This window comes from Rhinolophus sinicus, chromosome 15 (genome assembly GCF_057876585.1).
Source record: "Rhinolophus sinicus isolate RSI-liver-muscle chromosome 15, RSI-T2T, whole genome shotgun sequence".
NCBI lineage: Eukaryota > Metazoa > Chordata > Mammalia > Chiroptera > Rhinolophidae > Rhinolophus > Rhinolophus sinicus.
In genome coordinates, this window is record NC_142515.1 from 20,175,293 (window position 1) to 20,194,789 (window position 19,497).

General features: G+C 40.1%; 1 protein-coding gene across 1 annotated transcript in view; it reads right to left on the bottom strand.

Moving 5' to 3' along the window:
* SORCS3 (sortilin related VPS10 domain containing receptor 3) overlaps positions 1 to 19,497 on the bottom strand; it is a 539,923-nt gene that overhangs the window by 36,640 nt on the left and 483,786 nt on the right. Inside the window, exons 15-16 of the mRNA XM_019725085.3 lie at positions 7,688 to 7,805; positions 6,531 to 6,664 (exon numbers count right to left, since the gene is read on the bottom strand). Coding sequence (XP_019580644.3) covers positions 6,531 to 6,664; positions 7,688 to 7,805 — 252 coding nt within the window. The remainder of the gene's footprint in view (positions 1 to 6,530; positions 6,665 to 7,687; positions 7,806 to 19,497) is intronic.

Below are 19,497 nucleotides of genomic sequence, written 5' to 3' on the forward strand. Positions count from 1 at the left end.
GCTAATCTTAAGAAATTTAATAATCTTTGAAGGAAGTGTGCTCTCCTAAGCAGCTTTGGGAGAGAGAGAAATGCCTTGATGCTCTTCGCTAAATGTAACCATCTTTAGCAATGCTGTTCAGCTCTGCTACCTGTTAACCATACAGTAATTAAAAAGGGGGCATCAAGCGTGCTGCTTTGCCCCAAAGAGAAAAGGCACCTCATTAATATTTAATAACATTAATGGAAATATCACTGGTTGCCCCCAAGCTGTGGACTCCTTCATTAACTTCTGATGAATGCATATTAATTTCTCTCATATGGCCCAACCTCCCTCTCAGCTCTGGAGTCTGCATGATTTAGACAAACAAGCAGTTTCAGCTGCTGCTCCAGCTGCCTGGGGAAAGGCGTTTTTCTGTTGAATTATGAAGTTTGGAGAGAATGTACCAGGAAGTTTGAATTGCCTCAGGGAAATATGTTGCCACAGCTTCTTCAAACACTCAAAAACGATTTCCTTCAAGAAATGTTACCTCTGCGTCTCTCTTAAAAGGGTTTAAAACTTCTAAAAGTTTAGGGGAAAACGTGTCCATGTCTAGGAACCTGTATGTACAAATCCCATCCAGGGATCCAGGGAGAAGACTTAGATGATCTAAAGGAGGCATAGACAGGACAGCTTCAGAAATCAAAAGTCTTCTGCATGTCAGAACAGGAAAGGACACTTGTATTCCTAGGGTTCAACCCCTTCAGTTGGTTGATTGGAATGGAGACGCAAAAAGAGGAGAAATGACTTGGTTAAAGATTGTGTATAACTGACAATGACAAATGGAGGTGATAATCGAGACTCTTGACACCTGGTTCAGCATTAGGACAGTCCCAAGGGGCACCATTTCATCAGTAGGGATGGTCCTCTGGTCCCCAGGAATGACATTCTGAGACTCTTGGAGCCAGCCAAGAAGTCATGATCTCTGCTGGCCTGGCTACAGGGGCTGTGCCCACAGCTCCATCGTAGCCCCAGTGACCCCCAGCTCCTCCATTCTCCCATTTGGCAGTTGGGATTCCAGGATCAGTGTTCCACAGGTGGCCCTGTCCCATTTTAGGGGTCAGCACAACATGCTGGGTTTGGGATCAAGCAGAGAGAGGTTTTTTCTGGTAGGCACAGAATAAACACTCAACAAATAGAAGCAACCACGACATAAACAATGAAATAATACCCTCATCATTTAGCTAAGGCATAAGCCTAAATACAACTGGAGAAAGACAATTACATCCAAACTATTTCAGAAATTGTTTGGAAAACCCAACAATCTTCCCTCAAGTATTTCTTCTAATCTAAGCCCATTTGGCCTATCCCTCCACTTGTATATCTGCTTTCCCTGCAGCGCTGCCTGTTTTCCTTGTACCTCCTCAGCAGCAAGTCTACACAGCTCCACCACCACCTCCAGCAGGAAGCCGTTCGATCACTACTCCAGTCCTCAGTGCTCAGGGCTCTCTTTGTTCTGACCCTTTCTAGCACCTACCAGTGCTGTCCGATAGAATTTTCTGTGATAATGGAAACATTTTATATCCATGCTATGCAATATGCTGGCCACTAATCACATGAAATGTGGCTAGGGAAAACAAAGAGCTAAATGTTTAATTTTATTTAATTTTAAGACAAATAGTCACATGTGACTCGTGGCTACTATAACCGGACAAGCATAGATCTGGATCATAAAATTCAGCATCTGATTATACTTTTTAGTATTTGCTGTTATGCCTTCTTTGAGTTCTGTAACTCTGGTTTACACATCTTTGAGTTTTCCACAATGCCTACCCTATAGAAAAAACATGCATGATTGTGTTCTATATGCAGACTACAAAGGGTTGAATGGATTTCAGACACACCTGAGTTTATGTACTGTGGCACCCCAAAAAATATTCTGCTCTACTTTCTATATCACCACCTGATAAACTAGCTCTGTGTATCTGGAACCATACTGAACATGGTGGAGAGTAAGACATCCTAAGGCTTAGGACTCTGAAATCATAACATTATTCTGAGTGAGTTATTTAACTTCTGTGTCTCCATTTATTCATCTCTAAAATGCCTATAATAACAGACTGTTATTTCAAGAGCTGTTTGAGAAAATTAAGTAAAATAATACATCTAAAGAACTTGGTACATAGTAGGTGCTCAGCAAAAGTTATTGCTAAGTAAATGGCTGGGTGAGCAAGAAAAGAGAACTACTAGGTGCAATCTCTGATCCAACCCAGTTTCTCACTGAACAAGTATATTTGGGTGTTTCAGAGGGCAACTCATTTCTAGCAGTCCTCATATGACTTTAGAGCAAGCCCTTTACATCACGTTTTCTGACTATCCACTGGTCTTGGACAAACTTAATTCTTAGGGAAGATTTGTTCCTGGCCCCTCACCAGTGCCATAGTGGAGGTTGCTGCAAAGTGCCTCCCTAGAGTAAGCATGAGGCTGGGAGGTTTACAAGGCTATTAAGCAGAAATATAATTTACAAAACATCATAATTTACGCAACATTCATACATGATTAACGCCTGCTCTGGATGGAAGTGTAAAAATTGTGAAAGCGAATGGTGTTCCACAAATAAACACTTTTGAGAATCTATAAAACCTTCCCTCTTAGCGCAGAGGAGGCATACAGGTTGCTCTCCTTAAGTTTTCCACCAAAACCAAGATGTTTGATCATCCTCCCCAGTCTCCAAACCTCCCACCAACCCCAATCTGATTAAACTACGCAGGTTAAACACTCTCTCTGTTATCTCTGAGACCTAAAATTTGCCTGGACCATTCAAATGGCAATGACCTAATATGGCTTAGGGAAACAACTAAGTGGAAGATGCATGATAATTTCTTATACTGACTGAGCTGGGAGTTTCAGATTCCTTAGCTAATAACACTTCCTGGTAGGAAGGACCACTGAGGAGGACACGAAGCTATGTTTTCCAGCATGAGCAACAAAAACAAACAGACCAACTACATTTGATGGAAAAACTATATTTTTAAGCTGATAACTATGCTTATTGAAGTTAACTTAAAATCAGACCGTTTTAAAGACTCAGTCCCATTGTCCACAAAAATCACTGTAAAAATCCTGGAAATTTCAGAAATCAAACTGCCTATTCCATACTCAAGGGTAGTACAAAAATACTTTTTGGGCCACTCTTGATTTCTTTTTTATCTGGTGTTCTCAGTTTATGACCAGTAACCCAGCATCCAGCCTTGTGTGTCTGTTTCTCCTACTTCAGACTCAAGTGGTTCTTCTATCTTCTTTTTAATATGAGGTATGATTGGCTATAGAAAGACAAACATACAACGCCTTATATAACCCCACCAAATTCTATAAAGTCTTCTTGAATACCATACACCTATTACAATTCCAGTACTAATGGTCAAAACTACTTCATTTATAACTGTTTTAGAGTTAATGGAATATTTTATATTACACTTCATCAATAGCAGTTAACCTAGGTCATTTGAGGATGAGTTTTAATTTTAAAATAACTAAACTTGGGAACCCTATTTCTTCTGATACATAAAGTGAATCTAAAATAATAAAGACTTGTTTGATTTCTTGAGAAGTGGCATGATGTAGAGGAGAGAGCATGGTATAATATTTAGCTAGACTTGCATTTGAACCCAGCTCTTTCTCTCTCGGTTATGTGAACTTGGTCAAGTAATTTACACTCCAGATGCTCATTCTTCTCATTACAAATGTGGTAATAATGATGCTGACATTACGGGATCTTGGATCCAGGTAGTACTTCTACCAATGCAACTGTGAGAAGCACAGAACACCTTGCAAGGACTCCGCTGCTTTACTTATAGATGCATTCTGACAGCAATTCCAAAGAAAGGTTCAGAACTATTTTAAGCAATGCCACCAATATTAAAATAAATGGATAACACTCAAAGGTAAGACTTTGAAGATAGTGCTTATTTGAATGTATAAGCTCTGGTTTACTTGCTAAAAATACCATGGGGACCACTTAACCCTGGGGTACAAGATTAACAACAGCCGCAGCAACAGCTACCGTATGGATCCCTACAACACTAGGATAAATGCTTTGTGCACGTTAATGATATATATATTAATTCATTTATTCCTCCTAGAACCCAGTGAGATGCACGCTATGTATTTGTATTTTATAGCTGAGAAGGTGAAATCATAGAGATTAAGAGATTTTCCCAAGGTCAAAAATTGTGAAAATCAGAGCCGGGATTTTTTTCTAGACTCATAAATGTAATTGCTGAAGGAAATAAAAAATGTTTATGTTACGATTCTTTCTCTTTCTCAATTGTGTCTCAATTGTGAGGTTTCCCAACAATGGGTGAGGGAGTAGAGCCCAGAGAGACACAGGAGAAGATGCAGCATGACATACGCAAAGACAGTGCACCTCCACGGAGTCAGGGTACAGAAGGATACAAAGATGCCTGATACTCATGTGTGGAATATTTAGGTTGACATAGATATGTCATGAATCATAATCCTGAGTGGCCTACTGTATACATTGTTATGACTATTTTGCTGGATTGCAGTTAATAATTAAAAATTGTTCTTCCCAAGTGTGAAGATGTCTTTTGTTTTCAAAGGGTCAAAGTTGACACTGTCATTCACATTTAAGTTCCATTTAGCACAACCCATTGGAATGATTCTTCCTGAAGTTCAAATTTCGGAGGCATGTATTCAGGGATGAATCTCTATGACAGTCATCTGGCTGGCTTACAGTTACTAGCTATAGTCCTAGGAGGAAGTAGGGAACAAAGATGGCTTCCATCACAAACAAACCTTAAGAAACAGGTTATATGAAATGAGGATGGAAGAAGTAGTCAGGGGTAGCTGTTCTGCGATCATTTGGACTTACTTCTGTTATTCAACACCAGAAAAACCCAGGTGCCACTGTCACTGTCCTACCCCTTCCATGTTTATAGGCTCATGCCTGAGCCCTTAGCTTTGTCTTTTAACCTGGAATGGCTTATGAAAATATCTAAATTGAACTTCAACTTTTGATTGTGATGCAGAGGAAGAATTTATCCAGCTGGGATCAGATATGTACCCACTCCCAGAACTTGGAATGTTTTTGACTCTCCTAAAAGGAACAACATTTAGAAACATGGTACAAATATTTAATGCTTACTATTGGCTAAGTGCTGAGGATGCAATAATAATGACAGTCTAAAACTCCTGCACTCATAGCACTTACATGCTACTGGAGAAAGACAGGTGATAATAAAGCAATCGAAAAACATGATCACTCCATATGGTGAATAATACTTAGAAGATGATAAAAACAGGCCGAGGTTCTAGAGAGTGCCAGGATGTAGGTGAGATTAGATGGTCTCAGAAGGTATTTCTTAAGAGCTGATATTTTTAACTGAGACATGAGTGATCCAAAGGCTCCAGCCATGCTGAGATTTGGAAGAAATCCTAGCACACGCCATTTCCTCTGCTAGGAATGAGCCTGGATTAATTAAGGCACAGGAGATGATAGTATGGCTGCAAAATGGTGAACAAGGGAAGAATAGTAAGAAATTACGGAACGATGGTAGCAGCAGAGGCCAAATCACTTGCAATGAAGCAAACCAAGAAGATTGGCTTATATTTTAAGAGAGGGGGAAGCCATCATTGTGTTTTAAACTTAGGCATGATAAGATCCGATTTGGGTTTTTTAAATTTAATTTTGGCTGCTGTGAGGAGAATAGATGTTAGGGTGACAAGGGTGGAAGTAGAGAGAGAGTGAGTAGACTGCTGGAGGGATCTAGACAATGGTAGACATGGGTAAATGTGCTTTGAGTTAGAATGTCTTTTGGAGGTAAAGACTTGCATGGACTTGTGGATGGCTTGGATCTGAAGGTGAGGGAAAGGGAAAAATCAAGCTCTCCTGGGATTTCAACTTAAGTAACTGAATGGATATCTGCACTGGGGTGGGGATTCAAGAAGAATCAAAAATCGCTTCCAATAGTGGTGATTCAAGAAGAGTTCTGCTTCGGTCATATTAAGTTTGAAATCCCTGTGAGCAATTCAAGGGAAATGAACGCTGAATAGATTCTAGACAAACACAAATGTCTCCATGCTAGAGGAAAGGGAGGTCAAAGCTGGAGGTAAATATTTGCAAATTTATGAATCATTGGCTCATAGGTGAGATTTCACTTTGTTCTTTGTGGTTGTCATTGGAGGGGGGGGGGAAAGAAATGATGATGAGAGTTCAAATGCAAGAGCACAAGCTGAGCAGACTTGTCTGGAGGTTACTGCCCAAGGCAGTAGCTCCCTAAACTCTGTCAGTGCCCAGCCCAACCTCTCTGGTACTTTCTAACACTGTTGCTAACTGAGATGAGAAGAAGTCCCCTTGGACATGCTGCTCTGATAGAACAGTGATCTTCCCAGTAAAAATACCTCCTTCTATCCCACCTCCACTGACGCAGACTTCCCATCTGGCTGCGGAAGTGGGGCCAGTGGTTCCTCCCCTAACTCCTACTTCATCTACACCCCCCAAACAGGTACATGTCTGGTAGGAATTGACAGTGAGATGCCAAGGGACTTACCACTCAAAGTCCCAGTCGGCACAGACACAGGGTTCTGAGACCACTGTTCCCGAGGCGTCTCGGCCCAGGGCACACTGAGCTCCTGGCTTGCGTTTCTTAAATATTTTCCTTTCTCCCATGACACAAGGCTCCCCCTTAGAAAGAAAGTTCACAATGAGAAAGGCAGACAAACACAAAGAAGGTGAAATAAACCAGCTTCTCAACAAGAAACGTTGGCCTATTCGTTCTCTTTTGGTCATTCTATGTGGCAGTCTCATTCCCAGTAACCATTCTGGAGCTTTAAGGATAAAAAGGCGGCTGTCTTTCTACCATACAACAGGAACAGCCTCCCTACGGGAGGCTAGCCTATCACGACTCATCCACCCCACTTGGCCAGGGATGTCTGCTCCATCCTATTTCTTTTCCATCTCCACAGGAATGCAAAGACTCCAGTCATCCTCACAGACCACCGGGCAATTGCCCAACTGACTTTAGCAAAAGTTCTAGTGGAAAGGTTCCCATTTCTGGCATACATGTACTTTTCATATCATCTTCAGACTAAAACTGAAGTGGACCCAAAAGTTCCCTCTCTACGATAAACAACCATGTCCAAATCTTTATTCCTAGTCAAGGGCAAAAAGAGCAGGAGAAGTTGGTACAACTTACAAGGACGCAGTGGTTCTAAAGAACACAGAAGCCTGACTGTACTGTGTACCGATAAATATCTGCCATTGCTAGAGGCCCTAAGCCCCAGCCCTCACCCTTTCTCCGTGGCTCTGTTCCCAATATTCTGAGGCCCCTTCCTTCAGGCTGGCCTGAGAAGTGCCCTCACTCTCCTCATGGGCAGGTAAAATGGTAGATCCATTCTAGGGTCTCCTTAGCTGTCTGGGCTTCTTTCTCCATGAATAGAGCTAAAACCCCAGGTTATCATTGTCACCTCTCCCCCCTGTTCTCAGTGATTTCAATGAATAGATCAGGATACCAGGATGCAAATGGTCCCAAATACCATGAACTGGACCTGGATGTGTGGGTTTCAACCCTTCCCCCAAATCCAACATTATCCTCCATTGGCCCCACTGCTTTCCTCTACCAAATGGGGAGGCCCGGGTATGACTAACCAGGGCTGCAGTAGCTCCTCGCCTAGAAGCCAGCACTTCCCTCTGCCCTGTGAGGTGTACCTGATTGAGCAGGTGCCAGGTGTGATAATCTTCCTTGGTGCAGCGCCGGCTGAAGATAGATTTGTAGTCCACTTTCACCAACTGCCATTCAGAACGGAGGCTGAAGTGGCCAAAAACTCTGAGTGTTCAGGGAAGGGATAGAAAGACAAGCAGAAAAAGCCTCCTCATCAGTCACAAATGCACAAAGACTGGGAGGATAGAACACTGAGTTGCAGTCTGGAGTTTAACTGCTTCTCCCAAAGTAAGTTCTTTGAAGGTCATTGAGGAGAAAGGTCACTGTCCACGTAACTCCAGCCAATTGACATAGCAATTCACAGTGGGTTTAAAATCTCTCTCTTTTTTTTATTGCAAAAGTAATATATATGCTTTACAGGACATATTCATAATATAGAAACGTATGGAGAAGGAAAAAAATTTACCCAAGAGTCCAAAATCCTCCACCCAGATAGAATTGCTGTTCACATTTTGACATACAGCCTTTTTCCTCCTTAATTACAAGCATTGGCATTTTGTTTACTGATGTCCACTGATACGGACTCAGTTTCCTCATCTGTAAAGTAAATCATATGTGTGTATGTTAGGGGGAGGGGTGGGTTAGCTAATCTAAAGTGTGACCCTGCCAATTACAAAATTCTGACTGAATCTAAGTGTGTTTTAGTTGAAATTTCCACTGCTTAATTCACATGACTACCACCTTCCTTCCCCCTTCCCTGAGAAATCTCAGGAGTCTCATATAGGAAACTCATATTTATGGATAGCAAAGAAGCACACCATCTGCGTGACTTAGATAATCAATACTGACCTTTTCAAAGCCCAGCAGTTGATAGCCCTATAAATATGAATAATCAATCGTTTCTAGAAAAACAGATTGATCGTCCATACTCCACTTGGATGGCATGTCTTGTAATTACAATGCAAGACATCTATCACAGTGATATAAAGGAAAGACCAATCATGCCGGGAACTTAAATCAACTGAAGTCTTTCACGGAATTGGATGGCTTCCATTTCATCAAGACTTATTCATGTTCCCAGCCCTGGAGTCTCTTCTCTCCAAGTTAAGATACTTTCATGGTGACACCAAGAGACTAATTCTCTTCAAGGAACATTTCCTTCTGCAATCTGAAAGATGAGGATGCTTTGGGAGGGGGAGGGGCTGACTAAAATTGTGAATTGGGGAAAGAAATAGGATTATTGTGTAGCACATACAACTTAAAATACATCTCAGGAAATGACTTTTAATGTCCTATAGATAAAACATTAAATAAAACTTTTTAGAGCTTTGTCTAAAAGAAGATTAAACAGACTATGAAGGAAAGGCTGACGGTCTCTCCTGTTGTAAAACTCTATGGTCTTTGTATGACTCTTAGCTTAGCATTGGGAAGTAGAAAGCACAGGACTCGATATCCTGGATTGTGTGACTAACAATGTGTGAACATAAGTATCTCCCCTGGTTCTCTCCGTTCTCTTTCTTTCTTGCTATATCCAGTGGTCTGCAAATCCAATATATCCATGACAGGTCTCTACTAAGGTAATTCTACCATTCAGTTCTTGTTCATTTCATGGAGTAGTCATGAGCCAGTCCTTTTTTTCAATCTTTAACAAAAGTTATCCAATTTAAAAAAAAGTCCTCTTGTTTTAAAAGAAGAGAGTTAAGTGGAAAGCTCATCAGGTAAAAAAGAAAAAAAGAGAGAGAGAGAGAAAGAAAAAAAAAGCAGTGGGAGAAGACCTTGATAAATATCTTCTTCCCTAGCTATCCAGCCCCTCCAAATCCTGCCACATTGAAATGCCACCTTTTCTAGTAAGTCTTCCTTGATTGGAGTACTCAGTAGCAGGATATTAGTAATGCTAAACCAAACACTTCTGCCAACTCCAAATAGTTTACAGTTATTTCATGGATCACAAAATACATCATGTCAGATTAATCCCATCCCTTTCTATGGAAGGATGAATAGGCAGACAGAAGAGGGAAATGTGAGGCACATGATTTACCTATCAGCAAGGCATCTGACATTATCTGCCATAGCAATCTTGAAGAAGAGATGAAAAAATATGAGCCAGGCGCTAGTAAAATGATGTGGCTGAACGGTACCTAATTAAGGCATTAAAATCAACCAGGAGGGAGGGTGTGAGTAGTCAGCTCCAAGGTTCAGCTGTCTGCTCTTTCTTGTTTATCATTTTTATTAATAACTTGAAGACATGAAAATAATGGTCAGCAATGGAAATCACATATGCTGATGACAAAAAGCTGGAAGAAACAGTCAATATACTTGATAGCAGAATCAGGAACCAAAAAGGTCTTGACAAAATGAGAGACAGACTAAATTTAATAACATGTGAAACAGCAGGAAGAAATGTCAGGTTCTCCCCTTGACAATTACATAAGTATTGGATGAAAGAAACGGGGCTTGGTGAAACTTAAACAACAATAATAATAATGGTAGCTTAAGAGTTTTCATATACAATGTAATTGATATAAGTATATACTTCAAAGAGACCAAAAATATTAACGGTGATCTTAGAATGCATTAATTAATACATTCTAATTTTTTATATTACCTAGAGCAAAAGAGACAATATCTTGGTCCATTCTACATTAATTAGATCACAAAGAAAAACTGTAGTTAGTTTTAGATGTCACCATTCAAGAATGATATACAATATACTAATGCGTAGTACACATAGCAGTTGTGGTGGTGATAGTGGAATTTAAATCTCCTGAAATTTTAAATAAAAATATGCATTTATTGGCCTGTGCATTTATCTATGGAGAAATTATATATGTTTATCAGAATTTCTTTTTTCCCCTTTTTAAAATTAAAGCTTATTGGGGTGACAATGGTTAGTAAAGTTATATAGGTTTCAAGTGTACAATTCTGTAATACATCATCTATATATCACATTGTGTGTTCACCACCCAGAGATTTTCAAAGGGGTTCACAGATCCCAAAGTTTAAGGACCACTGACAAAAAGAGTGATTAAGATGGTGTACTGAAATGAATAGTGGCTCCCCAAAGAGATATGACCATGTTCTAGTCCCTGTAAAACCTGTGAATGAGACCTTATTTGGAAAAATATCTCTGATTTGTAAGTAAGTTAAGGATCTCTAGATGAAATCATCCCAGATTATCAGGGGGAACCCTGATTCCAATGACAAGTATCTTTATAAGAGTTACAAAGAAGAGAGACATGTAGAGAGGAGAAAGCCATGCAAAGACAGACGTAAAAAAGAGAGCAGGCCATGTGAAGACAGAGGAAGAGATTGGATTTATGAGGCCACACGCCAAGGAACACCTGGAGCCACCAGAAGATGAATAAGCATAGAACAAATTCTCCCCTAGTGCATGAGAGGGAGGGATGCCACTTTGTTCTTGAACTCTGGCCTCCAGAACTGTGAGAGAATACATTTCTGTTCTTTTAGCCATTCAATTGGTGGTGATTTGTTAGAGCAGCCACAGGAAATTAATACAGATGGTGATATGACTTGAGAGTACTTTTCACCTATCTGTCTAAGAAGTGGTATTAAAAATTACGGCTAGTTAACCTGGAGATGGCTTAGGAAGGGCAGGAGAAGGAAGACCAGTAAGTGGGCACTCTAGGGAGATATCTTGAATGAAATAAATAAAATTAAATTAAAATAAAATAAAATAAAATAAAAATAAAAGTGTGAAAGTTTACAAAATGTGAGAGATCTTTCTAATAAAGTTGCCCAGAGATGGAAAGGAATGCTCAAGAGTAAGGAAGCATAAAACTTCAAGCTCGGGCTTAACCACTTCTCAGGACTGATGTTGAGAAGGGTGCAAGCATCACCCAGGAGCTTGGCTTAACTGACCCTGAGCAGCTAAGGATGTCTTCCCAACTCTTTGGGATATCTATTTATGATCTCAGAGTGTTCATTTCAGGACAAAACACAAAAACAGGTGCCCAGTCAGGACTTGTGGACTAATTCAGAGTCTTCTTTTCTGCAATCTTGGCAGTACATGCCTTTCATCTATATTTCTTGAGCGTTTATCCCAAATTTTCTTACACTGTGTGTCCCATGTTTTTCCCCAAACTGTAAATTGTATACTAATATTATAACTTTGAAGTGTTCTAGTTCTCTCTCCTATGTGGTCACTTCCATATGGCCGGTGTAAAACTTTAATCATTTAATGTTAGGATTATGAGCTTTCCTCATTTTCTTACTGGACCCCAACTAAGACAGGTTGGGGGAAACCCGTTAACAACTTTCAGACATTAATGTACTCCCCATCTCTCCATTCATTATCAGTTCTGGAAAGAAGAATGTTCATTGTGGGTCCCCTCTTGTGGAACATAATTGACTCCAACACAGGGTTTCTCATTTGAACAGATCTAGCTTCCCTAATTCTGTTCAATATTGCATTCATTCATTGCTCTCCTGATTAGAGCTCATGGAAGCTAAGAAAATGGCAGAAGCACAGCAAACTAAGCAGGATATAAAATAAGGACTAATTTAAATTCAAGCATTTCTCATTTCTTTTCATAACTACACTTTGAACAAATATTAAAATTCACAACAGGATCTGTGGAAGTGAGCACCCAGCATAGAAATTAGGGTGATCATCAGCAGAAACCATGTCCATCACTTTGGGGTAATAAATATTGACAAGGTCCATTTGGTTCTGGATTGGGAAAAGAGAAATCCCAGACTGCTTCTAAATACTACTACTAGTACTACTAACAAGAAGAAGAAGGAGAAGAAGGAGAAGAAGAAGACGAAGAATATCAAGTTTTGAGATAAAACTTTCTTATCCAGTAGAAATGTTTCTCTAAAGTTAGGGAGCTTCTCACCAATAAAGTAGGTGCAGTGTACTCAGCCCACTTGTGGTAGCTTTGGGAGAACAAAGTGGTTCATATGTCAAGTGAATATGAAAACCAAAAAGATGGGTGGGACAGAGGAATGAAAGACATGGAACATCTCTAAAAGGATCATGTGATTCCCAAATCAGGTGCTACTTTTTCCAGAAAGTCTGTGACTATTCCAGCAACATTGAGCTCTCTTTCCTCAGAAGCTCAAATGGCTCTGATATCTCTAGACCAGTGGTTCTCCACTGTCTGAATCAGAATCACCTAGAAGGCTTGTTAAATATAGGGTTGTCCCACCCCCAGACTTTCTGAATAGTATGTTTTAGGTACCTGATTGTGCAATTTTAATAAGTCCCCAGGTGATGCTGATGTTGCTGGTGCCAGGACCAGCCTTGAGAAACAGTGCTCTAGACCACTGACTCAGCATTTCTTAATTTTCGTGTACTGATGGTCAAATTTTTGTCAACCAGTTAGAAAGCTCCTAAGGCTGAGAAGGATTCTTGTACTTTGTACCCCACAGAGCCTTTCATCAGTAATTGCTTGACAAAAAATGGCTAATTGATTACTGAGTGTCAATGGAATAAGGCACTTCTACCGGGTGGTTTCACTTTCAAGTCTGGCAAAAAGAAGCTAATTCCTAGTCAATCCACAGTCCCATTTCCTTGCAATTACCAAGATAAACTATTTTGACCTCCTTCTTCAGAAATGCATTCCTAGTCCCCCCTTTTCACTCAAAGTCTATTTTTACCAACACAACCAAAACCCTATCATGTAAGATAATGTATGTGAAAATCTTGAGAATCTCAATGGACAACAAATGTTTATTACCATCACCATTATTCTTATTACTGGAACCCCATGGAATCACACACAAGGCCCTGCTCAGCAAGAGCTTTCCATAGGTTTGGTTCAAAATCCTTTGCTTCAAGGTACACACTAACCTCAAATAGAGGGGCTTTCTGAGAGAGAGAGAGAGAGAGAGAGAGAGAGAGAGAGAGAGAGAGAGAGAGAGAGCGTCTATAGAGCCTTGGAGAAAGTACATACCTCATTCACAAATCCAGGTGACTGGAAACAGGTAGCCTACCCTTTAGTTCCCCTGTAGAAGTTGCTCCCAACTACAGGACAAAATAAATGAATTCCCTAAGCCATTTCTCAATATGTGAATTTTTAGAAAAAAATCTATTAGAAATTATTACTTCTAGTTTTCTTTTTCTTTTTACCTTGCCACCTAGATTTTTTTCATGAGAGTTTTTGGCTCCACTCAAGATTCACCTTCTTGGGCTCCACAAATCTAAGAGTCACTCTCTTTCTCTCTCTCTCTCTCTCTCTCTCTCTCTCTCTCTCTCTCTCTCTCTCTTTCTCTCTCCTTCCTCCTCTTCCTCCTCCTCCTCCTCCTCCTCTTCCTCTCTGGTGCTGAATGTCTACACCACAAAGGTGACTCTGGTCACAGAGTATTATCCTGTGCTTTTGTGCTATTATTTCACTTGTAACATGCAGGTGGTCTGGGCATGACAGCAAAGTACTAGGCAAGGAAATAGAAGACTTGTCTTTCCCTACTCCTCATCTGCCACTAAATCAGCTAGCTGGGTAACCTTGAGCCGACGACTTCATCTTTCAAGCTTCCTTAGAGGAGATGATTTTTAATCAGTGACATATATACTCAAAGGATGGGATGCAGAAACAATCTAGACATAATGTGGCCCTTTCAGGATAATTTCTATGAGTTATTTTCTTTCAATCCCTATGTTTGCCTCCAGGTGTACAAGCTATCTATCTCCTGGTGACCCCATACACAAAGGATTTATCTAGTCATTCATCTTTGTCTCCACTGACACTTCTTTCATATAACAGATGCTCAATAAATAGTCTGGGTTGATTAATAGATAGAATTAATCTATCAAATCATTCATTTCTTCCAAAATTGGGGTAATAGCTTTATCTGCCCTTATTTCTGGGCCAAAGAACATGGTTGAATTGTGTGTCCTTTGGGGTTTAGAAGGACAAAAGCAATCTCAGGGAAAAACCAGCAGCAGTTTCCCTGCCCCTGGTTATCTGGGACTATGCTAGGATTTTTACAAACAACTGTGATTTGCTGGGGCTCTGAATAATACACCTTCTCTAATCCACCATCCAAATCTCAGTAAACCTTGTGGAGAGAAGAGTAGATAATTTGAGGGAGGGAGGTGGTTCACAAAATAAAAGACTTCATTAAAATTCCATACACAAACAGGGTTACCTACTCATTAATTAAGTGATTTCAAAGGGGGAATCTTGGTATGTAATTGCTATAATTTAGGTGGAAACAATGCCACACTAAATATAATTAGAGGAGTAGGTTCTGTAAAGATGTTTTTCTCTTTACCAGAGAGCAACTCTGGGTCAGCTGATTTTCTTCTGCATATTAACCCGGTTCTTTAGTCCATCTCTAATTATACCAACTTTTATACATAGTTATAAAATCTGAGAGAAGTTTCAAGGGGAGCGAGGTTGACTACAACCCTTCAGAGAGGAAAAGGAGGTGGATTCATGCTAGGAGGCCACTAGAAATGTGTGAAAGAAAGATCAAACAGCACTTGGGGAATTAGATGAGGAGGACTGCACCACAGACTGACTTTTCTGGGATCATTTGATTGAATTCAACCAGGATAAGAGTGTGTTGTTATCAACCCGCAGCAGAGCCTCCTCCTGTCCCTTATCTCCCTCCGTGACTCCAGGACCTGCATCATGAGCTCTCCTCAAACACCAACTCTCCCATCTTTATCTGCCTGAAGACAATCTGAAGAAACAGAACAAGGCCAAAGCTGACACTGTTGGTTTCTTCCTGACTTTGTTCTTTCCGTTATTGCCTCAACTGAGTTTTCAATCATCAGGCTAGAAACCTCTGCATCAGCAGGCTCAGTCCTCAACGTGGTCCTCTCTCTTGACCTCCAGTCTGACTGAATCCTTTTCATTACAAGTCTACAAAATCTCTCACATTCATCAACTCCATTTGAGTTCCATTCCCGAGTGCTGATAATAATAATGGCTACCACTGGCAGCACGCCTATGTGCCAGGGACTCTGCTCCACAAATTTACACCACTATTATCATCCTGAATGCTTGCAACGCTCTGAGAATCAGAGGCACAGCAATTTCAGATGAGGAAACTGAGCTCTAGGGCCATGCTCAAGATTAAAGGTGAGCTGGAATTCAAGTTGGCATTCACGTGAAGCCCAAGTTCTTATTGGCTGCCCTTCCTCCTGCTGAAGACTGTAATCCATGCTCTCAATACTTCTCACCTCCTCATTAATTTCACTTGTTTACACCAAATATCCATCTTCATGAGACCTATGCTCTACCTGCTTCCAGACAATTGTCTTAGAGCATTGTTCCAATGACACTACATGCCTGCTCAGAAACTATCGTTATATTATAGCCCACGTTCCTAGCACTAGCATTCCATTCCCGATCTGGACCTCGCATTCTTTTCCAAACCTTTCTTCCTTCATCACTCTTTGTTCTAGCCAAACTAGTCTATTACCCTTTGTACAAATGTCTGCTCTACATAGATACTTGCATGTGTGCACACACACACATGCACTAGTGATAATAGCTATAGAAACTTTTGTAGAGTCCCTGAAACACACAAACATGCATTCCTGATTCATACCTTCCTTTTGTCATGCTATTCACTAAAAACATCCTCCTTTATTTTCTGCCTGCCCCAATCCTATCTCAAGCCCCTACTTAAATGTCACCTCCTCTTAGAAGCAATCCTTAGGTATCTCAAGTTGAACTGATCTCTCCCTCTTCTAAACTTTTGGTTCCTTCTTTTCCTTTTTCCATCTATGACTGCCATAACTTAAGCCTTCTTCTTCTCTGTCCCCTGTGCCTATACTTGACCTTGGCAATCCTATTCATTTCCGCAACTTCAACCTCTATGTAGAAAACTTCCAATGGAGCTGCCCTTGTCCTGGAACTCTCACAAGACTTAGACATGAATATCATGCTAATAACTTTGATTTTTATTCAAGAACCTACTGCATTGGGCTCCATCTTCCTTTTTGGTATTATCTCCTTCTACTCCCCATTTTTTTACTTGTGTTCAAACAGAAGTCCATTCTGTTCCACTAAAAGAAGTGTGATTTCCTAGTGTCTGCTTTTCCTCTGCTTTGAATACCTTTCCTGTCTTATCTTGTCCAACTCCTACCCTTTCTGCAAATCTCAAGTAAAATACAGGAAGTAATTCTTGGGAGGGGGAAAGAGGGAAGGGAAAACCTTTTAATTTTAAATATTTCATAGTGATGTTTTGATTTCCTCTTTAAGAAACAAAACTACTCTTAAATAGCCCAGGGTTTTATTTCCAAATATATGATGTTTACCCCTTTATTTATTTTCCTTAGGATCATTTTACTTTAAAATTTTGATCTAATTGTAATGTTTAGAGAGAACATGATATCAGCTTTTTGAAATTAGTACAGTGTTTCAGGTGTACAGTAACTTTACTAATAATTGTCACCCCAATAAACTTTAATTTAAAAAAAAGAAATTGGTACAGTACATGGTCCTTTAAAAAATACTATGTTTGCTTAAAAATATGCGTTCATTACTTGTTGAGAGGAGGGTTGTATAAAACTCTTCTAAATAAAGCTTGCTAATAGTATTATTCATATCCAAAATCATACTAACTTTTTGATTGCTTGGTAGAAGTTTATTAAAATATTCCCATAAGATATTTCAAATCTTCCATTTCTCCTTGTGTTTTTTGTAGGTTTTTGCATTTTGTAACAATACTCTAAAGGTTTTGAGATTATTCTCTTTTCTTGATTGGTTCTTTTTAGTTTCAATTCAAACACCAACTTTTCTGTTATGCGCTCCATGACCTTTCCTCCTGTTCAATGGTGTTTTATCCTCCTTGCTACATTTCTCAGAAATTTGCAATTTATATAACCTGTACCTTACACGTTGCAAGTGCTTGTCATGTATTTATCGCCTGAGAGCCAGTAGAATGAAGTTGTCAAACACACAGGTGTTAGCATCAGACAGGCGAGATGCGAGCCATGATCCTGGACCTATGGAAAGTTCCTTCCACAGATTAATTAAACTTCAGTTTCCTCATGTGCAAAATGAAGATAACGACAGTACACAACATAATTCTGAAGTTTAAATGTGTTATGTATCTATAATGTGCAGTATAAATTAAAAATGAATAATTTAAAACTGTTAACATTTTTACGTAATTGTAATTAATTCGAATAATTTAATGTCTTAGAGTTTTGTGAGCAGATAATGTGCCTATGCTTTTATGGTTCTATGATCCCTACTACAACACTTTCTAAATAGTAGGTACGCTAGTAGAAGTCAATCAAATAACAATAATCTACCAATATGAGTAAGAATGTATTGAACACTGATAATATGCTAACCACTTTGCATGGATTATCTCATTTCATTTATCATTTCCATTTAACAGATGAGGAAACTGAAGCTCAAAGAAGTTCAACAACTCATCCAATAAGATTACACAGCAAGTAGGTGCTGGAGCCAGGAGTCCAACTGAGGCAGTTGCTGCTAATGTTAAAACACAGTTCTCAGCACTTTGTTTTCAGCAAGGTTCATACCCCTTTTTAAGTGTTTCACGGCTCATTAGCAATCACTTGACTGTAAATTTGGCACTAAAGTATGAGCACAGGGGTGCGTCTTAGCTCTAATTCATAACAGGCTTCAGGCACAAGAGGCAAAAACACCTTGAAATATATAAAACTAAAAGCATGGTTGGAGAAAAGAGGAAAAAAGAAATCTACAGAGATGTATCTAGAGAGTTTCAATTATGGCCTTATTTGTCTCAAGGTTTAAAGCATCTAACATGTGGGGAATTACATCCTTAAACCTGAACTACGACAATCTTTATTGACTTGTTCTCTAGGTGGGAGTCCCTGGGGCATGAAAAGAAAACAAACAGAATTATAAAGCCTTGGTATAAAGGGTCCTTAGGGATGAACTTTTGACCCAAACCCTTCATATGCTGGTGGGGAAAACCAAGACCCAGATAAGTAGTGGCCTGCTCGAGAACACAAAGAACAAGAGCCCAGCTCTCCTGAAACCCAGCTCTTTCCCCCACACTGAATGTTTTCCATGGGAAACCTTTGCAGCCTGCAGGCTGAGTCACGGCACACCACACATAACAGTAGCACCATTAATAATTGCTGGAGGAATGCAGAGTAGATACGTGATCACAACCAGGATTGCAGTTAACCAGGGAGGGCTTCAGCTAAGATCCACTATCCACATTTTGCTGGCTTTTCTGCCAGGCTGCTATAGCTAACGGGTGCTCTGGCTTTTCCAAACTCTAGCCTGCCACTCTGGAACCACAGATGTGTGCCACCTGTGTCTTCTAAGAGAGAGGAATTTATTTGGTGTGCTAAGATGTGGCACATCTTTCCCCTCACTCTGTTGGATCAAATGAATTATCAGAATGACACAGACAGTAATGTATCCTGGTCTCTGGGGAAATGAGCCTGCTCCCCTCCAGGGACCATTTAGCTGTTCTCATTGAGCCCCTAAGGTAGGTGAAAATCCTAGGTACTAGGGTGATGGAGTCTAAATTGGTCTTCCCTGGTGGCCAGCAAGCTGGAAGGCTGGCATAGTCCTTCCGTTTATGAAGGAAAATGCCTGCGAGTGCCAAGGCAGAAGAAGAATTCCCCCACTGGTTCAGGTGGTGCCTCCACACTGACATATAGATAAATAGGCCCCACATCAAATGCTCTGCAATGACCCTGTCTGGCTACGTGCAATTTCCCCCATTGACACACTGGATTTATTTCTCATTCTTCTAAGTAAATAGTTAAATCTGCTGTGGATTCCGGTGAGTCACACACCATCTTCTCTGCCACCTCTGTCAAGGACTCAAAATTAGCCATTGCTAGGAAACAGCAAATCCCAACTCAATCCTTTTACCAGCCTCAACTTCTTTCACTGGCTGGATGTCATTAATTTGAGAGCAA